This window comes from Pocillopora damicornis, chromosome 10, assembly GCF_964200805.1.
Source record: "Pocillopora damicornis chromosome 10, jaPocDami1.2, whole genome shotgun sequence".
NCBI lineage: Eukaryota > Metazoa > Cnidaria > Anthozoa > Scleractinia > Pocilloporidae > Pocillopora > Pocillopora damicornis.
In genome coordinates, this window is record NC_142679.1 from 255001 (window position 1) to 278024 (window position 23024).

A 23024-nucleotide genomic window follows, 5' to 3' on the forward strand; every position below is an offset into this window, starting at 1 on the left:
ATTTGAACATAACGATGCGATATTTCGATCTACCTTCGTCAGGTTACTTATTTGCCCCCAACTTGAAAAGTTGGGGGAAAATATGAAAACGCCTCCTAAGTACTCAGATCTGCCTAAACGATTCTTGTGTCATCTGTGATCTTTTCATCTTTGTTTTGTCTTTGTTTCATACTTCAAACTTGAAAAGTATCAAATACAGTGGTGGAAACTCTCAACGTGCTCGGCAGCGAACTCAGGTTTGGTCAAAACGATCATCAAAAATCCACTTTATTTATAGTCAGTATAATGCAAATTAAAAATGATTAAAACTGTGCCTACTTATTAACTCAAATTTCCCAAAAATGAACCTCAAAACTTGATTTTTGTTCTACAACCTGCTTCTCATTTACAAAGTTGTCATTAAAATGCTGTATCTACTACTGGACTTGAATTGTTGCCATCAACAGCTGGATTGGGGATGACGTTTTCTTCAACATCAGTGAGCTGGTCATTCTGAACTGGATTGAAAGCTTGGCCGTTGTGGATTGAGCCATTTGGATGTTGGCCATTTCGGAGTGAAACATGGCTCGGCAGAATAGTAGGGCTCTGAGTAAACGGCAAGGTTTGCCTCTTTGCTGATGTAGATGAGGACCAGCCGTCTCCGTAGCTATCCAGTGGATATGCGGGCTCGCCGTGTTTCGGAATATCAAGACCTGCATCAAAGAAATGTTTTCGCTTTGTGACTTTCATCCGATTACTATTATCAAATATCGATTTGAAGAATCTAAAGTCTTACTTAGGAATATCTTTTTGATAGTAAGAATAGTAATAATGCCAGCATAAACCACCTAGCAAATCCTCTCTCGGCCCCAATCCCCATTCTAAAAATTTACACTCAAGCTTCTCACCTTTCAACTCGATTTCTTCGCTGACTCGAAGCTGTTTTGTGAGGCGCAAAATAATAAAAAGGATGAAAGCCAGTACTGAGGACCAAGCCAAGATGACAATTACTCCTAGCAAGTTCCAGCCAAACAAACGGAATGAATGTTCGTCTGCGGCGTAAAATATTCCAGATTCCTTGTTGAAGATGGGAACAGACAGTACACCCCAAAAACCACCTCCGAGATGAACTGAAAAGAGATAGGAAAAGCACAAAAACAACGTCTCAAACATGAGCACTGAAATCCGAATTATATCAAATAAATATATGAATAGATTGTATTTATCAATCGACGGAGTTGCACATTCGTTTTCATTGGAGAAATGACCGCTTCATTTACACTCTGTATAAGAGATGTTAAGGAGATTCTTTCAGTGGTGAATTAATGTGCAACTCATCTCACTTTTCCTTCCATCCTTCAAAGATTAGGCTATGTTAAAAGCGGTTTAGAGCAGTTAACATTCACTTAAGGTTACGTTTGGTTCTTCCATGTCACTTACCAGCGACAGCATCTAGGGGGTCATCAATCTTTACACGAAGCATGACAGTACTCCAAGCCACGTACGCCATCCCAGCGATGATACCAATAACGACAGCAGCATAGGGATGCACGACATTACAACCTGCGCACATGGCAACCTGAAAAAAAACAACCTCATTTAGGTCAAGTGTAAAGCTGTTTAAGGAATATCTTGTTCTTTTTTTTCTTCAGGACAAGAGCTGTTGTCTCCATAACGGCCTTTGCTTTATCCCGTCTCCCCTCGCGCTTTCTGGAGGGGGTGAGAAAGCGTTACATGTCGGGACAAATCAACAGAGGTGAAGGAGGCTTCATAGACTGAAGCTTCTTTAGAGTTAGTTGGCTGAGGTCGAGGAACCAAAAGGAACAAGGATGGTTTTGAGTTTGCTAGTGGACTTAAAACTCGTGGAATGTCTTCCATAGCCGTTTTATATGGCAACTCTGAACATTTTTAACTTACCATTCCTGTAAGTCCACCATTGATCGTGAATAGTAAGCTCCAGTACTTGTCTGCAAATCCTAGACGTTTGATGAGCATGGCAGTTAGCGCACCTGCAGCTCCTGAAGAAAAATCGAATAAATAAGATTAATTCACTATTCTTGTATGTTACAGAGTGTGACTTGTCGCTTGTCGTGCAACAGTTGTTGTTGACGTATGCGGGTGGTAGTGAGCATTCTTCGTAAGATGTACGTTATTTGCTAACGTTACAAACTTCTTTCCGCTTAGTCTAAAGCTTATGGCGGAAGTTTGCTCTATGCTGACAGCAAGTACGGAATACCATTGATCGCAGCCTCGCGATTTAATTTTGCTTTCGAGTCAGACTGACTGGGTGGATGGCGCGAGTCGATTCTTGTTTTATTTATTTTGTTTCATGTTTTTTTTGTCTTTGAGAAAACTATTTACGATTACTTCCGACACTCACCAAAACTTTCTCAATGATGGGCTATGATTTTAACGATTAAGTACAGGGGACTCACCTCCAAGGACAGTGTTGACAATGGCCAATGCTACAGCATTTGCATCACCCTCATTTGCAATGGCTGCCTGAGAGCCACCATTGAATGCCAGAAAACCAAAGAACAGGATGAATCCTCCCAAAGCTGCTTTCTGAATAGTGTAAGAATAAACGATTAATTCACTCATGGCTCAGACCTGATGAAAAAGAAAGGGGCATCAGTTGCACTGCACTGATAATGTCCTAAAGCCTTGGTCTTACACCCTACACATTTAGCTACCCAGTCACAAGGTAACGAAAGACCAATGATAAGCGATAAAACGACTTGAGATTAATTCTAGTTCAGTTTAAGCGCAACCAGCTTAACTATATTAGCGGCAAGAATTCCTCATTTCGTGCAAATACAATCGTATAGATATTAAATCTCCTAATTATAAATAACAAATTAAGTTACTTCACCGGCACTGTATGGCCTGAAATCACTACAGGGACACCATGAACGAATCTTCCTATTCTTGGCCCCACAAGACCTGCTCCAACCAACGCCACAGCACCACCAACAACATGAACAACCCCACTACCAGCAAAGTCCTATAAAAGGAAACGAAAGTGTAACGGAAACACTAACAGTAACAACAGTCACTACAAGAGTGTACAAGGAAAAATAAACTCCAGGCACTCCAACATTAGGTTCACTAAGGAAAAAGAGATATATCATAAAATACCATTCCTAAATGTTTTAATCAACAATGACACCCATTTTCCTGTTAGAAGTGTTTACAGTGAGAAAACCTTCACGGGCCTGTTGACTAATTATTTAAACTTTGTATCTTATTCTTATAAACTGGGTCTCATTCGCACTCTTGTAGATAGAGCCTACAAGATCAACAACTCATGGTTGGGTTTCCACGAAGATACCAAGAAACTTACTGAAATCCTTAAAAAAAATCTTTTTCCAGCCCATCTAATTGAAAAGGTTGTCAGTCGGTACCTCACGCTAACCCGTAACGAGTGCACTCCCCCGGTTTCCGACCTTTTATTTCAAATTACCTTACATTGGCCCTTTTTCTGTTGTCACACAAAAAAGGGTTCGCCACTTTGCTGATCGTTATTGTTATAACATAGATATCAAGTTGGTCTTTTCATCTTTTAAAATAGGTAATATGTTTGGTGTTAAAGACCCTAACCCTTGTGGGCTCCATGCGTGTGTGGTTTACAAGTTTTGTATGCGGGCTGTAATGCCTGTTATATCGGCGAAACCTCACGGCATTTATCCACACGTGAGCAGTGATAGGACCTCTCACATTTTCAGACATTTACAAAATTCTCAACAATGTCGCACTCTATTTAACCGTTTGAGCCTTAAGAGTGACTAACATTTAATTTCTCCTTACAATGACTCCCATGAATCACACATAAAGGTCACAAGAATAAAGGAAATGATCAGAATCCCTCGATTGTTAAACAAATTCTCCTTGTCAGCACCTCAAGAAGTGTGTGATGAACAGTATGGAGAATATGCATACTAATGTTAGGGTGTAAAACGTTAATTTAAAATAGAGTGCGACACTGTTCTATTGTTTTATTGTTCGATTTGTTCTATTTTTTGTTTTTTCTAATGAGCATTTTGTTACACACTTTAAGTTCAACTTTGTACTTTGTATAAATCAGAACTGAAGATGACAGAAGGACTGTCGAAACATGTTTTTAAAAAATATCGTATATTTTCTTAAATTCGTGACATATCTGCTGCTATCCAAACCCTATGAAATAAGTCATTCCCCGAGGTTGCAGTTTGCGGTTTCTTTTCGTGCAAAATGAATCTTCTCTAAAGTTTCCTCGCTGACTGGCTTTATTTACAAGACAGACCAGTTCACCAGCCAGACCCAAGATTCTATAAACTGGTAATCTCTTGCGAGAACCAGTTTTGTTAGTTTTGGAAATTTTCAACACCCTTTAGTTTCAGAGCAGTAAAACCAGCTGGTTCTTTGAAAAAGGAAACTCCAATTTTTTTTTTCTTTAGGTAGAGGTTTTTTCCAATGTTTTGGTTAATAGTTGAACTTAAAAGACAATTACACAAAATTTATGACGTTTTACCTGGTATGTAACAGACATTGTTATATTGTCTTTAGTGTACTGCAAACCAGTGGCCAGCCAACCATTTCCATCCCAAGCCCAGTGAGTGACTACTGGGTACACAAAACCTGTAAGAGAGAGTTTTTGTATTGATTTGAGTCTCTCTAGATACCACTGTTAAAGCTAGGGGTGGAATCACATACCCAATACATGATGTGCTGATGAAGGAATAGTTCTACCCATCAGAAAAACCAAAAATTTTCAAAAAAAAAGGCAGAGCACTAATGCGCGAAGGCAGAAAATGTGGGGCTCCTTACATGAAGTGATTCCTTTGTATTGCGCTGCGCACTCTTTTGCGTGCATAGTTTTGCATACAAAGCCCTGAAAGCAGGGCGTGAGCTCCATCAACCAACAGAACCCGCAACAAAGCGACAGGCTGTCAAAGAGGAAAACAAGGTGGCCGTTTGTATTTAACTAGCCTCCAAACCTCTTCTTTGTATTATCTTGTTTCTGAGGTCTTCCTATTTGTACTTCTCAGTTTCAAAAAAAAAAAAAAATAAATGAAGGGGATAAAAGTGTTTGTTGCTGTCTTTTGTGGACGAAAATTGTGTAGTGGAGATTACATGGCCGATATAGTTTTTTTTTTATCTGTTTATTTTCATATGCACTAATGCCATAGAACAGTTCAATATAGAGCAATGTTTACTTTACCGGTCAAAAATACGGAGTAGACGAGATACGCCTTAAACTCCGTCCTTTCCGCCATGGCACCGCTGACAATCGTTGCTGCTGTGGCGGCGAAAACGAAATGGAAAAACCAATTAGAGTATTTGTCAGCTGGTAAATCTGCCAGCGCGAAATACTTGTGTCCAATAAAGCCATTGCTTTCCGCCCCAAACGCAAACGCGTACCCGAACAACCAGTAAGCCACTGCGCCGATAACTGTGTGAGAAAACACCAGAGTTAGAAGGTGCAAGTCGGAGTTTTGATTACAATGCCTCAACTGGAAGAATAATTACAACACTACCCAGTTTCGCGAGCATTGGCAAGGACATGAAATGGCATAAATTGAAACTATGTGCTTTCAGCTTTTTTTCCAACAACAGAATTGACTGTTTTCTTTCGATTGCATTTTCGGTCTCTGGTAAGACACAGGCAAGAGGAAACTCTATAACTTAGTGTCACCTGGCCTCCTTGAAAACCTCGACTTCATCGAGAGAAACTTACCCTTGCATAGAGAGAAAGCTAAGGACTTGGCTGTCTGCCTATAAAACTGAAAGTTAATCCATCACGGTTTCAAAGACAATCAAATGATTCGCAATTGCTAATTAGACGTAGAGGACACAAATACTAATGCTTATAAATCATTAGTTTCATTCTTTCACGGGAGGCTTTGTGTAATCCATACTTACACACATCCAAGAAATTCTTTATTAGGATGTTCGTCGTGTTCTTCGATCGCACTGATCCGGCCTCGAGGAAAGCAAATCCTGCCTGCATAACTGCAAAATATTGACATGAATTCAACAACCTGAATATTTTATACCATAATTAGTAACTACATAATACAGGACCACATATTCCTTTTATTATTATTATTCCTTTGTTATTCTTAGACTTGTCAAAGCATACCGGCAAGAAAGACCTTTGTGGCTCTGAATTCTGTAAGTATTTCCAAACAAAATTACATTGCTAGTTCGTTTAGGCGCATTGCTCGCATAAAAAAAAGAAAAATATTACAAGTCAGCAAAAGTCGTAGAAATGGTACAGGTTCTTTGTAGCTGTTTACGGTGTTGAGGTTAAAGTAGCTTCAAGTAAAACACCGGCTAAACTTCAGAATACCCCGCAACTCATTTACATGTGTCGGGAGGCTTTGAAGATCGAGGCATAACACAATAGACGCTATTCTTATTCAATGACATGTAAATAAGTTGCGGGGTAATCCGAACTCCTTTCTTGTTGTTAGCAACGTCTTTGGTATTTTCTCTACCAAGCGCGGATTGGATGTTTGAAAGCTGTTTCCGTAGAAAACATATAGGAAATAGGAGTCACTCAAAGAATTGACCAAGAAAACTTTGGATAATTCTCTTCTATGTCCCAATGTTATTGTGCATGATAAGTTTATTAAATGAATAGATGCGCTCGTTTCTGCGTTAGTTTGTGAAAATGTTTGACCCGATAGAATTGCAACTGGTGAGTTTGAACAGGGGACTGAAAAACTGCAATGAGAAATGTAAGTTGTTTTCACAACGCCTATCACAAATATGGAATGAAATAAAATAACATGTATTAAATCACAGTGACTGTGGAGGTCCATGTAAACACCTCCATTATTAGACAATTTTCGAGAACTTACAAAAGATGAGGCATCCATTAAAAGCAAAAATTGCTGATCTATGTTCCCTTGTAACATGGCTAAAGTCTTCTTGACCACTAGAAACTCAGTTGCGCTGGCAAAGCTCATTTTGCTTTATTCAGTGGCAGCGAGCAAACGACTTCAAAGAGAGAGTCGAGGCCGTGAAGTCCAATGAGAGAATTGAATGTGGAATGTAATTTTTTTAAAGGGTAATTAAAACGGGCAGTCTCTCGGGAGTGGACGCATGTAGAACACGGTGAAACACTAGTGACTCATTTCATAAAATGGTAATTTTATACGTGAGCTCTTTTTCTTCCTCTTTGTTTTGCAAATAAGGTTTCTCGTGATATTTATGGAAGAATTGTTTGGTTATGATAGTATGAACGACGAGCAAAGTCCATGAAAAACGAAGAACACCCAGTCGAAAAAAATAGAAAACTTAACAAAACAGAACAGGTCAAAGCAAAAACAAAAGCAGTATTGTTTATTTGTTCACAAAGCGGGTTGCCTTTGAAGTTAAAATGATTTTAAAAGTTAATCCATTCATGTAGTTTAGACGATTGAAATACACCCTCCCAACCACCATAAACATTTTCATAGACCAATTCGAAGTTCTAAGACCCTTTCCTTTCCAAATGATTCTTGTGGCAAAATCTTTCTTGCGGAAACGAGTTTATTTGATGGAATCTTAAAAAATCCTTTCTCATCAAAAGTCTCGCAATCACTCTCGCTCGGCAAACAGAAGTTTTGTTCATCTCGTTGTGTACGTGAGTCCATTTCCATCATTTCCGAGATGATCGCATATGATGACCGATAATCTTCGGGTCGATTTTCCAAAGTGCGAAGTAGATATTTCAGATTTTAGGTCTCAAGAGGACAATTGCCCAATGGATTGGACTTTGAACTCGGACTATGTCGTCATTGTCCAATGAGATGTGCGTGGCGTTCATCAAAGTGACGATATAGTTTCTTGAGATAAACATCAGTTTTCAACTTTTCCTCTGTTTCAAAGCGAAAACAGTTTCGTCGTACTAACACAATCTCAAGCCCAAATGATTTTAGGTTAGACCGAAAGAAACATATTACCTTATCATTCCAACTCTGAATATGAGCTTCACTGTTCGTACAGTTCTTAAGTAAGAGTGTCTCGTACTTCATTACGTCCTTGCTTACGTGCTCTGAGGGGTAAACGGGTTTTGATTTATATTTGTGACACGTGCGATACAGCGATGTACATGAGGAAAGGAAGCCACCGTTTTGTTTCAACGACATCTTGGCAAACCTTAGCTGTGAACTAAATAGGACTGGAGCCATATGCAATTGACGTGTTACAGTAGAAATGTCAATGTTTTGATCCAAAGTTGTTGGTAGCAAGCCTCGTGACTGCCGCACTAAGTTAAATTCAATTTCGTGAAGTTCACGAATCATGAAAAACATATTACACCAAATGTATCCAACAAAATAAGTAATTAGACGTGATTATTTAATTTTCACATTATGATTTTCATATATTCACATTTAAAATAAATATGAGTTGTTGATTCATAAAAAACAGAACAGGTCAAAGCAAAAACAGAAGTAGTATTGTTTATTTGTTCACTAAGCGGGTTGTCTTTGAAGTTAAATTGAAAGTTCGAAAGTTTAAGCTTTAGCTTGAGGAAAACAAAATTGTTGCTATTCGTTGTTTCGTGCTGAGTTGCTCAAGCTCGCAGCCAATCAGAGCAGAGATTTTAGGGGTGACACTGATCTTACTATAAAACAGTGACACAGAAGCGCGGAATGGGAGATCGCGATTCTGGACTATTGATTAAATAAACGTCAACGAGGTCGTAACTCCAGGTTATGGCAATATAAAATGTAATGAATACAGTGTTCACATGGTAACCATCAGATATTGCGGGGGCAAAAAGAGACACAAGGTAGCCATACATGGGTGCACAAACAAGTAACATATTTCCATACTATCTAAATTTAAGCGCCTTAACTTAATATTACAATAAGCTGGAGTTTTACATCAAAACAGACAAAAATTAACTTTTTGTGATTATTCGGAGTGAAACCATCGCAAATTTTAAAATTGGTAACTGCCAAAATAAAGTACCGAAAGATTATTTGCATAGGTGGGTGTACGTCACTGAAAAGTGTACATTGAAAAAGAAAAAAAAATGAAGATATGTTTCTTGGTGACACATTAATAACCAGAAGGTCTCACTAGAATAACCACTCACCACTGTTAAAAAATGAAGAAATGGTTTTCACATTTCTTTTATTAAATAACTAATGAAAGAGGAACGAAAACTGTGTTTACATACGCTCATGTAAAATGGTTTTATGGCCAATCAGAGCGCGCGAACTATTTGAATATTTTATAATTCATGTTGAATTTTGGGTTAATCGAGATTGTCCGCACGCATAGCGAAATATAATAAAATTAATCATAACGCCCAAGAGAAAGAGTTAAAGGTCTGCCACAAATAACAGTAGGAGGGATATCACCAGGACCATATTTGTGAAAAGGGAAGTTATACTTACAAAATATACAGCATCCCATGATCACCAAAAACATTTGGTCGAGGTTCCCGCTTAATCCTTTAAAACCGGCTTCAAGTTTTTCAAACTGTGCGTCGGCCATTTCGACTGTTACTTCTGTTTTACTTCCTCAGAAAATGATAGTAAAGAACTAAAGTGTTTTTGACCTTAATGGCTGATGAAACACTCGCCAAACAACAACGTACTTTATAGGTCCTATTCACTTTGTGAAAATGCTAATTTTTTACGGCGTTTCGAAAGGTCGCAATGTTTTCATTCATCCCATATCGCCACGTGATTTGTGGCTGGTTGTGTGACAGACGTGGGCAAAGAGGCCTTCACGTGATAGACTGAAATGTAAATATTTCACGTTGGTAGAAATATGAATTTTTATCGAGCATTAATCTGGCTAAGTTTAATGTGGGTCTACCTTCGAACTAATGGAGTTTTAAGAGCCGAACGTTTTTATCTAACACTAACGAAAAGCAACTCGATGACCGAATGAGGGACAAGCCTCAATCGAAGTAGTAAGAAAGTTAGCGTGTTGTCTAGCGTGGCATTGGCGCATGCATTAATCAAAGGCCACGCGAGATAAGCAAAAATTTGCATACGGACTTTAACCCCTAGAGAGGAGATCTTCCGGCTGCTGGCACAAGTAGGAAACAAACAGTTTCTTATCTGTTAGTTCGAATTTAATCTTGTTACGTGTCTCACCCGCAGCGGTTTTTAAGGTTGGAATGTATATTTAGCGTCAGTTTCTGTAGATCTCTTCCACTTAATGTCCAGCGCCCAGTTATTCGAAGGCCGATTAGCGCTAACCCGGGGTTAAGTTTTAGTCTGGATTTCTTTATTCCCTTCTTCAAAGGCCTATTTTAGATAATTTCTTCAATTCTTTTTAGAACATCCAGGCATCAAACTGTAGGCAAAAATAAACACACAGAATATGCCTGTACAGCTTTCAGATCTGAGGTCAGATTTCACACAAACCCCGGGTTATCTTAACCTAGCTTTGAACAACATGGCCCAGAGCTTTATTGATTGCACATCTGAATCACTTTTAGGACGCCTGACTTTTCAACCATTTTTAACTGCTGTTTTGTTTGAATGTAAAAATGTTCTCTAAATGTTCGTGTTTGTCAAACAATTCAGGTTGCTAAACACTCAACGAAAGCAGAAATCATAGTCCCCCACATCTTCAGACCCGAGTTTATTTTTACAACAACGGACTGTTTTATTGTATGAAACAGGTATCAATGGCAACCTGCAGACTCTCTGTGATATGTATTAGGGCAGCTTGTTTACTAAATATAGTCACCCGACAAAGGCGTATTCTGTCTTCGGTAAGTGCCATTTATTAATTCAGAATTAATGACTTTAGTTGAAATTCAGCTACCTGCATCTTGAAGAATACAGTCTTAAGAAATCAGTTCGAAATGGGTGTGAAATTTTGTAATAAATGTTAAAAAAGTGACGGTAAATAGTTAAGATAGCTAGAAAGCAGCTTCCATTTTAATCTTGGCGCATTGATAGCCACAAGTTCGGACCACAAGCATTTTCTCCCAGTACCACAACTCTGGTGGCTTTTTGGTATAAATCGTTTTTTTCCTTTCAGTAAATATCGGCTAAGACCCCAATAGAGGTAAATCAAAATTAATATCATCAGGGCAAAGCGGTTGAGGCTCCTCAAAAAAATTCTCTTTTCGCGGAAGACTGATTAAAAATTAAAATGCCTTCGCCTTTCTATTCCTCGACCTCAAGAACAAAGTCCCTCTCAAACTGGTTTTTAAGACCCAAAAGGTAAGCCTGCAGTCCAGCTTTGTCCAGGCGAGAGTTGCGTCCAGCTTGGAAAAGCTTGGTTGCCAATCGGAACACTGCCATTTGTTGGCGACTCTCTGATGACAACAACTGACTCGTCTGAAATGACATAGATAAAGGAGTTGAGTCATAAATCTTCAACAATTAAGCCTGAATTTTCAAGTTGCGCAATTCCCAGATTTGCAATCTTTCGCAGTTGAATCTTTGCTATCTTAAACTATCTGCCGTCGTAATTTGATTTTTCGTACTTCTTTTATTTATTTATGTTCGAGCAAACTGTGACGTTGAGGTTGCTTTTGTCCAAAGAAAATTCACACTCACGCCAAAATTGTCTCAGAATTTCGAAAGGAAACTCTTTTTAAGAGTTTTCTTTTAAAGAGCTTTTTGATTTAAAAATCTAAACACACTGCCTGAGAATGCAAAGGTCCAATGTCAAGTCTTGTAAATTGCAATGGCTGGTTAAAAAAGGACACAAGCAGGTTCCTCAAAAAAGCTAAGAATTGATATCAACTAACCCATACCACCATGAAGAATAAACAAATGGAATTCTCCCAACTCACAAGGTGGTAGTCGTCACGAGAATAATCTCCATACGTCAAACGGAATAAGAGCTCTAAGCCAAGGGTTTATTAAGTTTGGAAGAAGGAGAACATAAACTGGAGGGTAAGCAGCAGAAACTCGTGAAAGATGAAGTAAGGTTAATTCTTCACTCATGATTTGAGATTGGGCAAGTGAGAATCCTCCTGTTTCGTTCTTACGAAAACTTTGGTAAATTGAAATAAAGTGCGGCGACTGAAATACGAACTGCGACTTCATATCTACCTCTTTCTGTCTTGTCAACTCGGTTGAAATTTCTCGAGCTTCCCTGACGATTGACTGAGGCAACGTCGAGAACTCAGCAAGTTGAACACCTGTCATGGATGAAACGCTTCCAGTTTAATAACTCGAGCAACCTTATTTTCATCCAAAAAATCGCAACTCGTTACAGACAAGAGGAAGCCTTCTAGTCACGCGCGACAGTATTTCCGGGAAGATAATGCCAGTTTTAGTGTAAGGTGTTAAAGCTGTGAGAAACAGTCCCTATTGAATTCAACATTTCAACAGGAAGTAAAGGGCGAATATATGCAGAGGTGAAAAAATCTAGTCCAGTATGGGTGGGCGTGAGTAGAGAATATTTCAATTTTTAGGCGAATTACTAAGGTTTTGTTTCTAGGAATACCACCAGGAGGCAAGACTGAGCGTGCATGCAGCATCTATAGGCGAGCACAATTACAAGTATTATGAAGCCCGGTACTAATCACATTCCTCGTAATTACTGTATATAATTCAAGATTATCATTTTTTTCTGTTGAATACTCACCATAGTGTTTTTCTTCTGTTTTTCCTTTTGATACCACGTGAGTGTATGTTATTTTCTCACTTGCAGCTTCTGCACTAAACATTTTCTGAAAACATATTTCAAATATTCTAGTTAGAACAAATTCATCAACTAATAAATGCTTACCAATAACCTGCGTGGAGGATTAGCAAAACGATCGTGTTCCCAGGAAATTAATTTTTTGGGAAGTAACGAGCTACCAGTTTAAATCTGACTAACCTATTGTGGTAATGTTTCAAAACAATTACCTGGATCTTCAAATGCAAACTGTAAAGAGAGAAAACTAATGTCAGTTGTACCTCTAAGCAGTGTGTATGTTTCCATTGAAATAACAGTAATTCCTTTGGCTGCAAATGTAAACATCTATATGTAGTAGTAATAATGATAATGATGACATCGATGATAAGAGTAACAGTGATAACATCAATTGGATATTTTCGCAGGATAGCCTAGTACACAATAGCACTTTAATCTTCATCAATCGATGAGTCAATCAGTTCATCAAACCTACCGATCAATCAATAAGTAAGATACTCGTATTAAGAATATTCGTTACCGAGATGCTGCGACGGTGGCACATTTTCCACTTACTTTTCTACGTTAGGGTATAAGCTATCCATTGTTGTCAATTCAAGGAAGTGGGTTGCAAAGAATGTAAATGTCTATAAAATAAGAGAGAAACCTATTACTACATCTACAGTGCTTCCGACATTTTAAATGCCTCTACCAAAATCTACGAACATTTTACATTTGCATTCACCTATTCGTTTTTTTATCTTCTATCTAGTGAGATAAATGCGAGCTTTTGGAAAGCAGTTGGAATATTTAAACGCTAATAAATGCTGATTATATTTTTTCATATTAACCTTCAGGTTGATTGTTACCTTTCTTTTCAGTAGAGTTTCAGCAATGGAGAAACAAATTCCAACTCCTTCCTCGCTACTAGTTCCTGGAAAAAAGATAGCAGTTGAGATATAGTGGCGGCTAATGTCAAAATTACCTTCTCTTCATGTCTAACTTCTTTTTTAAGTCAATCTTCTCATTGTTGTTATTGTTATTTTCACCATTACTGTTCTCCTTTTATCTTTACATTTTTTGATGACACTAACCGATACAAGACAGACGAAGTTAGACGCCGAAGTAGTTGAAGTAGTGGTTGTGTAAAAGACACAGAGCAATATCGCAGCGAATGAAGAGAGCCACAGGATGCTCCTTATGGCATGCTCAGCTTTTCTCCCTCAACAACGTCCTAACAATTTAGTACGTCACTGTGAATCTGAGTAATGTACCTCTTCCAAGCTCGTCAATTATGATAAGTGACATGTCACTGGCATTCTAGAAAAAAAATTTAAATTCCTTGTTAACGTGCAAACTAAAGACTGAAATGTGGAAACGAAGATGTACACTTCATTTAAAAGAAATGGAAACGCACCTGAATGATGTAGTGGATTTCTCGCATCTACGAAATAAAACAGGATGCCTTTAGTCTTTTGAGCTTACGATATATCGTAGTTATTCTCGTTTTTGGCCTGCTCATGTACCGTCAGTAGGTATCATGGCAAAAATTACATTTAGGTGAGTACGAATTTTTGAACGACTAGTTAAATATATGGAATCTGAAATCGCCATAGGAGGGTAAATTTTATTGTAGGCTTTTCAACAGTGGAAATGAAAATTGCAGGGATTGTGAAAAATACTTTTCCCTTAAATGGAACCGTCGGAAGCCATAAGCTTTATGGAAACCACTTTCGAAGTAAATGAAACTCACTTCAAGGGTGAAGGTGGAGGAATTGGTTTCAATGTCATCATCGCTTCCTATCCTTGAAAGTATTTGATCAGCGGCTCTGAATGAAGCGTATTCCGCAGGTACGTAGCATCCAACCTGGGCCATTATTTGGAGCATGGCTATCTGTTTCAGGTATGTAGATTTACCACTCTACAGTTAAAAAACATCGCGCATTGGTATTTGTTTTTAAAAGTGTTTAAGGGACAGTTTAATTTGTTCCACCAGGCACTAGCATACCATGTTAGGTCCTGTTATGACAAGAAAATTTGACCCCTCAGTAGCATACTGAAAAGAAAACATAATTAATAATTAGCTTGGGGCAACCCAGTTTTACTTCTACCCATTAATCTATTTTCTTCTGTTTTCATTAGGAACCAAATTGCCAAAACGCCTGCTAGCTCTACAGTGAACGAATTAAAGAAGCTTATCATGAATCCAACGCCCTGAAAAGGTTCCTCGTAAAATTTGAAAGGAACATGTCAGTTTATCCTATTACACTGACCGTGTTATTTGCTGTTGGTGGTTCGGGAAGTATTTTATCTAAAATAGGATGACGTCCATTCTTAATCGCCAAAGTATCCGTGAATTCTGGTCGAACTTAAAAAGAAACAAGAATGTGCCTCTTAATTATAAAACTGACAACGCATCTAGAGACGAGCCATAAAGAACAAACCTACCATAGTCAGACAAAGTACATAGGTGAGCAAATGAAACCAACATGTCCATCACACTGACAAGCTCAGCAAGTTTATAAAGGCAACCCATGTGTTCCCTTATTTCACTCAGAAGTTCAGATACTACCCTATAAATGTTAAAAAGATAAAAAAAAGATAGATATTGCTCTCAAAATTATGTCCGTCAAGATTTTTGGTTCGTCGCACAGACATGACTGAAGGCCACCTATCATTATCATTTCGATTGCAATGCAGCTGGTGGGAGCCACGCCTAAAGAAACTTGACGCAGACTGACATATAGGAAAATTTGTTTTGCATCAGTTCTGTACCTCTTTGCAGCATTCAATGGCGACTTATCAACCTTAATAAATTAGTTTCCTTAGCGGACACAAAATTAGTGAATGTCGAGGGTACGCTTTAAGTCCATACAAAAATAAATTGCAAGACTTACACATTTGTCATGAGATATATTTCATTCAAAGACTCCTTTATCCTGTCTATGGTAAGAAATTGAGACACTCTTTAAATATTGTTGTTGGCACCAAGAGATAAACGCTCAAGTTTATGAAATTTATGAAATGACTAGACAACTCACCATTAAGCTTTATCTAAAGCCATTAAAAGGAGCAGTGAGGGTGAAAAGAAATAAAAATCAGTAGCTGCAATAAATCAGTATGGCTAGATATTGTCATTAACTGAGATTCTTTTAGTTCATGATTACATATTGCAAAATCACCTAGTTTTACGTTTATCACTTATAAATAATATTCTTCTTTACTAGCAAAAAACGAGTTCGATTTCGACGAAAGAGAAAGTAGCTAAAGTATCAAAGAGACAAAAAAGAAAAGAGCAGAGGAAAAAAATACAATTCAGCACTAAACGTAAAAGGTGGCTTATCTTCTACAACACGTCTTCAAATAAGTCTTCTTTTGGTATCGAGATATCTATTACTTATACTAACCAGATCTACCGTGGTAAAACAGACAGCACTTCTGACCTTTGTTGCTTTTAGGAACTCGTTGGGCAGTGTTTTTAAGTCAATATGTTCATCTCGGTTAAGCGTCATTTGCACAAAAAACCCCTTGGTGCCGTTGAAACCAGTTTTTAGGGGTAAGTTGTGCCTTTCCCCCAATTGCTTGATCATCTCTGAAATCAAGACCAACTTATGCTATAGATGACATAGATATATATGTCCCAGCGGTTACCAAAGGAGTGAACATAACGTGTACATGTAGCAAGAGCACACAAGTCTCAAAACGAGGTCCTAATCCGACAAGATTCCAAAGTTCGTAAAACGATCTGATACATACTTTGTATTCAACTCACTGGCAGATGCATAAGGATAAAAAGACATCGTATATTATAATTTATCTCATTATTAAACATTTTATTGATCATGCTATACGTATTGAATCATTATCCGCACGTTATAAGGGGTACAGATCTAATTAACTCACCAGTTATGTCATCGACAATCTCAGTGTACGTTCTCCTGGCAACGTCCAACAGGCCTGCAAGGATGTCATACCATGGTCAATATCTCCTGTACTAATTAAAATAGGATAAGCTAAGATGGAAGATATTCTTACCGTTTATATGAGGCTTTCATCCATGTTTCAAATTGATTTTTTTTTATTGGAAAAAGGCAGTAAAGATAAAAGTTAGTATTGCAATGCACAAAACAGTTAGCTCGAACCTACTCCATGTGTAATTAATAACAATTCCTACAAATGCTTTAATTAAATAAAGATCCTTATAAAATCATCGCGGGAATTCCTATTGTAGGAAACGATTCCATTATTCCATTAAAATAAGGAAGATTAGAATTGTGATTGAATTCGTACCCAGAGAAGATCAATGTGGGAGACGAAATCCTCCATTCTGGCCTTATCGCGCTAAAATCTTAAGATCGCTCACAGAAAACTGAAGTGATCTGAAAATAACTTTTAAAGCATTTCCTGATTTCAAAATCATTATCTTAGCTTGAGCCCCTGTTGAGGTGTATTAGTCCATGCTTGTACCTTAACAGCAAAGCATTTCTGAGTCCTCATGTTGAGAGTTCCTTTCTGATACCGAGTGTCATCATGTATGACAGTCTGAATCTTCTCCATGATGGTTGCAAATCTGCTATCATTGAGTGACTGTGTGACACAAAACAAAACTAGCCGATGAAAGAATATTTCAAATTCACTCTTTTTAAAAGGCAATTGTCTGAGCAAACGTCCTAAGCTTAGCTGACGTTTTTTAGCTCGACGACTTTGACCAGCATGTTAGTCATGTCTCTAAAACTGTACCTCATAGTAAGCTTTGAAAAGGTCCGCCTCGGTATCCTGTAGAGCCGTTCTTAAAGGCTCGACAAGCTCCAGGGTGTGCTTCAGGTATATAACTGTTGTGATTTTGGATTCAGCTGTTTTCACTGTTTCTTGCTTGGGAAGCTGAACACACATAGAGGTTAGGTGGTCAATATCTAAGAACCGGCCTATCACTGTCGAATGAAAAAAAGGAAGGCAAATAGTTCAGTTTGCCATCTTTTGAAGAAAAAATCGAAATGATTAATAGGCAAGCTTATCGGGTGAACACACAGGTATCCTGCATACAGCACCGCTCGCGCATACGTTAACCGAAAAACGCGAATAAAACGGGCCAAAGATCGCATGCAATTGCGAATAAAAAAAGTCGTGCGCGTCAAAAAATCGCACGTGCGCGCATAAACTTGGGAAAACTGCCTCAGGTATGTATGAGTAAGTCATTTTGTTTTTCTTTCCCAAGGAAAGAATAGGCTACGATGTAAGAGCACTAAAACACTACACGGCTACCAACGACATGTGTGTAGACAGCGCAGTAGCAAGTCCGTCAGACAGTTATTCAATTTGTCACTCAGTCGATCGGTCGGTCATTAAACTTACTAAGTCAGCTGTGTGTTACACTCGATCCTAAACTCACCAGACTGTAATCCGTAGAAGAGCTCCTGAGTGAGTAAGTAGAGGTGCAAAAAGATGAGAAGGTTGAAAGACACATGTATAGGCCGCAAAACCAATGAAATGTATGAAAAATGACTCGCAGTAAAGACAGCGATTCCAAAACAAAAGATACTAACCTCTTTGTTTGTTAACTCTGTCGGGAAAAGAGAGAAAGTTGTTTCCTAGCATAACACGTGTGTACTCACTTAACAAAAACCGTGAACTTTGAATTATCAGCTGATTTGTTTCACTCAGGATTGAAAGTCGCTCCCAGTTGATACACACGGCCACTTACCTCCTATGCAATCTAAACGTACATTTGTTGTCTCTGCATCTGTTTAAAAACGAAACACAGGCGAGTTCTCTAATAAGCATAATCTTCTAACTAAGTGTTTGGGCGCATGCTGTTTTGTAGTAACAATCTACTTCACTGAACATAATATTTGACTTACTGTGCAGTCTTCTAAACTCTTTGAGTGCAAAAGTATGACTATGATTAATCACCAGAACCAAAGAATGTCTTATCATACATTAGAAGGAGCGACACAAAGCTGCCAATAGTTCCCCACTCATGGTTTCACATTCTTCATCTTGAAAACGTAAAAATCTACCTGAGAAATAAGCTCTTGAAAGTGCATTTAAAGAGGAATAAATTGTTGTTACTCACCACAAGGGGGTTGAAGAATATTTGATCTTAAAAGGCGGGCTGCAAGATAACAAAGCATAAGGAGAAAGTGAGACGGGGACACGTCAACCAATCCATAGAGGTAACACAATCTCAATCAGTTTAGAAATTAGTACTGTACAAAAAAGGAATACGTCTCCTTGTACCTCCTCCAGCTGTCTTCGTGTGGTTCAGAATTCCACAAAGACAGTGACCACTCTCAGGATCCCTGGCATTCTGAATTAGTTCTAAGTTCTTTATAGTTGAGGAATCTGAAAAATTACGCAACGCTTAGGTTAATATGGAGGTAATATCTTTGAAAGGCCGAATCAGATGACAGTGAGCTCGAAATTGTTCAAGGCTCCAGTCCAATAGAAGCTAGTAACAAGAGAGGGAGGGATGAAGTGAATCACAATTTTCAAGAGAGTGCTTGGTCTAATTTCGTTTTACAGCTTGTCACTCAAACAACTCTATTCTAAGCATGGTAGAAGATATGCTCTTACCTACAATCGCTGTCTTCTCACTCCCTTTGAACACTACTTTAATAGATCCAGGAGCATAAACAATGTTCTGAATAAATTCCACGTACTTGAGCAAAGCCTGTCAGTTCAAAGTAAAGGTTATTTCCTCCAAGATTTGTAAAGAAAAGACATAAAGCCAAAATGCAAAACTCGCCTCGGAGAAACTTAGATATAGTTTTCTAATAAATAGTAACAATCATTTATAAAACTTACGGCAGCCGTCGCAAGGCAATAGTACCTATGAAAGAAAAAACAAAATAATAGACTTATTAATCTGAATGTGAAGACAACTTCCGAATCAGAACTTTACTTTAAACACCAACTTGCGTGCTTGGCTTCTCGAAGACCTTCCGCGTGCGGAAAAATAGAATCTGTAAACGGATTGTTTGCGTATTCCTCACTGCCGATTTGACGTGAAAAAATTACCAATAAACAGTGAATAACCCGTAAATTTGATTGTTTTCTACAAGTGACACGAATTTCATCGAATGTCACACTGACGACCATCTACTGTATAAATCTGTTGTCATTTCAACTTACTTTGAAGCTACCTCCATTTCAACAGTGTTTAACTCTGGAACGCAGAGTTGTTTCACGTAATCTAAGCCTGAAACAAAAACCGAATGACTGCTCAAGAAATGACAAGGAGCAAGAGACCTCATCCTCTCTAGAAAGGGATTGAAAGGATTATTGACAGCAGTGAAAGATGTTTTCGTTATTTTTGGCTAGATTTCTTTAAACTTGCTTTTTACTGCCCCAAAATGTAAAATGTGTTACCTTTCGCCTCGTTGAAGTATTTCCGCTGGACAGATGATAAGTTTGCGTAAGGTATCTGGTCACTTAGAAACTTGAATAGCGGAGAAGGGTTTTCACACGCTGTATTAGGCATGATAATCTGGTAAAAGAAGGAAAACGAAGCATGACCGAACAAAAGAACAAAGACAAAACAAGAAAAAAAAAAACTAAAAAAAATTGGAGAGTTTAATATGAAACACGGACTGTTTCATCAGTAATTAATTTCTCGCTGACCACTACATCTATATCATGCATGAAAGAAAGAAAGGTGATTGGAAAAAGCATTCCAACCAGGCGTCTTCGCATCTATCTGTTGTGTTTTTTTTATTAACACACAGTCGTGTGAGGAAACGAAATAAAAACTTTGCGTATTCTAAACTTGTTGTCGATTTTCACTTCTTAACTGACAGATCATTTGGAACGCAATTAGGGACCCGACCACATTTGTAACAAATTTGTTGTTACGTATTGTTCATAACATGATACACATCGGTTACCAACTTACCTCCAAAGGCTCCAAAATCTGTAGCTTTGTTAAAACCTTGACGTAAGTCTGGTTATCTGAGAACTTAACAAATAACACTAGTTATTGTTAGAAATATCATCTTTCGTGCAATTATCAGGAAAAAAACAGGACATAACAAAATTATTTAATTCTGTGTGAGCCTACATAGGGCTAACATACGGTATGATGATAGCTGACCTGTGACAAGTTCAGTTCTGGTTTCTTCAGGTCGATGCTAGCCATTCCAATTTCTCCTTTTGCAAGGCCACGTCCTTCAACGATTGCTTTAAGAAAAATAACAATTCACAATTGCAAACTACATACGCCATTGTGTCTATGTAAGCTGCAATTTCCATGGCTCTCGTTTATCACTGAGAGGCATTTGATTTGGCGATCTGACCGGCGAGGGAAAATTGTTCGAGGAAGAAGAATCCCGTTGAAAATTAAAATCGACGATCAATAAAAAACCTAAATCAACGAAGAAACAACGATAATGACAATGATGATGATGATATAGGAACTTGTCTGGCGCAAATTTAACATTCTCTTTCAAGGGGGTGGGTCAATGTTAATGAAGGAAGTATTCTAAATAAATATAAACTAGTTAAGAATCCAAACTGGCAGAAGGCAGACAGATGGCTTTTTTCATGGAACGCAGCCAGTGGGTTGAACTCGGGTAAATCTGGTGGGTAGCAAGGCGGAGGAGTTGACTTCTTAACCATGCTGCCTCGGAGACCTTTATGTGCAATTTCTCGACGTTAGTTTCTCGTCGAAGGTAATTACTACTCAAAATGTCGCAATAGTGGATGACAAGCATACGCTGATCAACCTACCAACCACAACAGAAGAAGTTGGCATTCCTGGGGTTGTGCTTGAGATGTGTGGGGTTCGACGTGAGCTGGGTGTCCTGCGGGAGGTACTGCTCGAGGCCATGAGCCTAGGTCCAGGGGCAGGTGTTGTTAATGAACTACCTGGGGTCTCTGTTTTGCTGGAACTGTTTGAGATAATTACTTTTATTACATAGTTTGCATCCAGATTACATACCACATCAATATCGGTAAATTAACGAGATGCTTTCTAAGTTTTAATTTTTAAATAAATTCAGTTGAACCATAGAGTTCCGTGAACCTGCTTCCAAAATTTTGTTGTTCAACTGCAAAGGTCTAACTCAATTTAAACCGATACAGTCTTTGTTTCTTCTGTGAGGTCGTTTGAAAGGGTTCTGGGTTGAACCTAATTAAAAGATTACTTTCATTCAGTAGTCAACGTGACACAAATTATCAAGGGCTTATCAGACAACGGAAAAGTTTGTCTCTAGTATAGAGTGAAAATTTTATGAAAGATACCCGGAGTAGATGTTTGTCTTTAGACCCCTGCTGCTTGGCCCGGGTAGTTGGAAGTCACTAAAAGAACCCTCGCTGAGAAACGAGCTAACTGAAGCCGGTCCTTGGACAGCAGCTGTTCCAGATGTTGATGTGTCCAGCTCAAAGCCTACACAATAGAAAGTCATAGGACTAAAATTAATAAACGCCGAAGAAGGGGAAGGAGTACAATAGCACTTGAGTGGTCTATTAAAGACTCATTCTTAAACCAACGGAGAGGAGAAGGATTCGGGTTCGCCCATAAGTTGCGCAAGAAGCATTTAGGCTATAAGAAAATATGCATCATTTTGAGTAAAAAATGAGGGCTAAGGGTTACAACGGTAACGAATAGGTCGCTTCCCTTCTAAGTCTTCGAAAGCAGTGTTAAATCAAAATTAACTGACCCTATCTTCTCGTCAACATGGTCGATTTGAAAACCATCTAAAAAATCTCTAACATCTTGAAGTATTTGCCATTTTGGGAAACCGATTCAAAACTTTCCAGGGCTTCAAAAAGCCCCAGAAAAAAAATTCCCGGTGGCTTCAGAATTAGTTTTTCAACGCAAAGATGTTCCGACATGAAATCTTTAGTTGAAATGGCAAATTTTTCTAGACCGGATAATAAACACGTAAAAATTGTTTTTCTTTTCTTTACAATTGTTCGTTTGCTTGATTAATGCATTTTACGTTTCATGTATAAAAATTGTTTACAATGATATCAAGAAAAACATACGGAAGGCACTTAATTTGCATATTTATACTTACCGTATTTTGCTTGTCTCACAGATGACATTTTTCTTATAAGTTTCCTCCTACAACTCTTATCCTGCTGGAAAACTCCACAGAAAAAAGAGCCGTAGTCAGTAGTGGCCAGAATGTTCAGATAAGGTCACTTGTTCCTCTCTTGGGAGCAGGTATCTTTTAATATTTCGTAATTACATCTAATTCGTGCACTGTCTGAACTGTAAATGTTCACTGACAAATCAACCGGCCAAATTCCTCCCGAAAGCAGATTTCATTCCTGACAAGTGGCGATTGGCGGGGAAATTGAAGCGGCTACCAACTTGGAAAACGCGCGCAAAAATTGGCGGGAGAATTGATCGATCAGGAGGCGCGCAAACCGTAACAAACAAAAATAGACAATCTAACAAAAACACAATGAACAGCAAAGATCTTTAATTTTAGGGTTGTTGGCCAGATACTTTGTCAAAA

General features: G+C 38.3%; 2 protein-coding genes and 1 long non-coding RNA gene across 9 annotated transcripts in view; 1 reads left to right on the top strand and 2 right to left on the bottom strand.

Moving 5' to 3' along the window:
* The window catches only part of LOC113674956 (putative ammonium transporter 1), a 10047-nt gene extending 388 nt beyond the window's left edge, over window positions 1-9659 (bottom strand). The window contains exons 1-10 of one of the 4 annotated variants that reach the window (XM_027191452.2): window positions 9357-9659; window positions 5881-5970; window positions 5180-5410; window positions 4490-4596; window positions 2852-2983; window positions 2415-2544; window positions 1897-1997; window positions 1420-1558; window positions 888-1109; window positions 1-692 (exon numbers count right to left, since the gene is read on the bottom strand). The exon at window positions 1-692 is cut by the window's left edge and continues 388 nt beyond it. In XM_027191452.2, coding sequence (XP_027047253.2) covers window positions 400-692; window positions 888-1109; window positions 1420-1558; window positions 1897-1997; window positions 2415-2544; window positions 2852-2983; window positions 4490-4596; window positions 5180-5410; window positions 5881-5970; window positions 9357-9456 — 1545 coding nt within the window. In that variant the 5' untranslated portion in view covers window positions 9457-9659 and the 3' untranslated portion in view covers window positions 1-399. Of the gene's footprint in view, window positions 693-887; window positions 1110-1419; window positions 1559-1896; window positions 1998-2414; window positions 2545-2851; window positions 2984-4489; window positions 4597-5179; window positions 5411-5495; window positions 5653-5880; window positions 5971-6100; window positions 6120-6824; window positions 7005-9356 lie in introns of those variants that run through there. The other 3 variants (XM_089184593.1, XM_089184594.1, XM_089184595.1) reach the window with 3 other exon arrangements.
* Window positions 9660-9960: 301 nt separating this feature from the next.
* On the top strand, window positions 9961-14049 carry LOC149038348 (uncharacterized). The gene is made up of 3 exons (XR_016180355.1): window positions 9961-10084; window positions 10601-10693; window positions 13665-14049. It is a non-coding gene; the product is annotated as an uncharacterized LOC149038348 (long non-coding RNA).
* LOC113674983 (mutS protein homolog 4) lies at window positions 10683-22849 on the bottom strand. Of its 4 annotated transcripts, XM_027191484.2 has the most exons (33): window positions 22578-22849; window positions 21799-21943; window positions 21286-21446; window positions 20651-20736; window positions 20453-20515; window positions 19930-20047; window positions 19693-19759; window positions 19366-19390; window positions 19135-19231; window positions 18799-18903; window positions 18635-18673; window positions 18263-18301; window positions 18105-18121; window positions 17951-17975; window positions 17302-17492; window positions 17029-17148; window positions 16597-16609; window positions 16465-16518; window positions 15969-16153; window positions 15603-15615; window positions 15459-15504; window positions 15010-15134; window positions 14835-14929; window positions 14570-14617; window positions 14315-14482; window positions 13979-14005; window positions 13836-13881; window positions 13431-13495; window positions 13138-13208; window positions 12795-12813; window positions 12529-12613; window positions 11991-12079; window positions 10683-11267 (listed from the first exon to the last, which is right to left on the bottom strand). In XM_027191484.2, exons 1-33 carry the CDS (start codon window positions 22603-22605, stop codon window positions 11094-11096), a joined length of 2649 nt encoding a protein of 882 aa, XP_027047285.2. In that variant the 5' UTR covers window positions 22606-22849; the 3' UTR covers window positions 10683-11093. The 4 variants fall into 4 exon arrangements, 2 of the variants coding, with proteins under 2 accessions (XP_027047285.2, XP_089040718.1); XR_016180352.1 differs by having other exon boundaries at window positions 12766-12813; window positions 17951-18121; XR_016180353.1 differs by having other exon boundaries at window positions 12766-12813; window positions 13656-13881; window positions 17951-18121.
* Between the last annotated feature and the right edge of the window lie 175 nt (window positions 22850-23024).

Coding starts and splice junctions, on each gene's coding strand:
- LOC113674983 (XM_089184592.1), bottom strand. CDS start 22,605: ATGTCATCTGTGAGACAAGCAAAATACG. Junction 18,122..18,262: donor ACGTTTAGATTGCATAGGAG/GTAAGTGGCCGT, acceptor TTTTCCCGACAG/AGTTAACAAACAAAGAGGTT. Junction 15,135..15,458: donor ATATATCTCATGACAAATGT/GTAAGTCTTGCA, acceptor TAACATTTATAG/GGTAGTATCTGAACTTCTGA.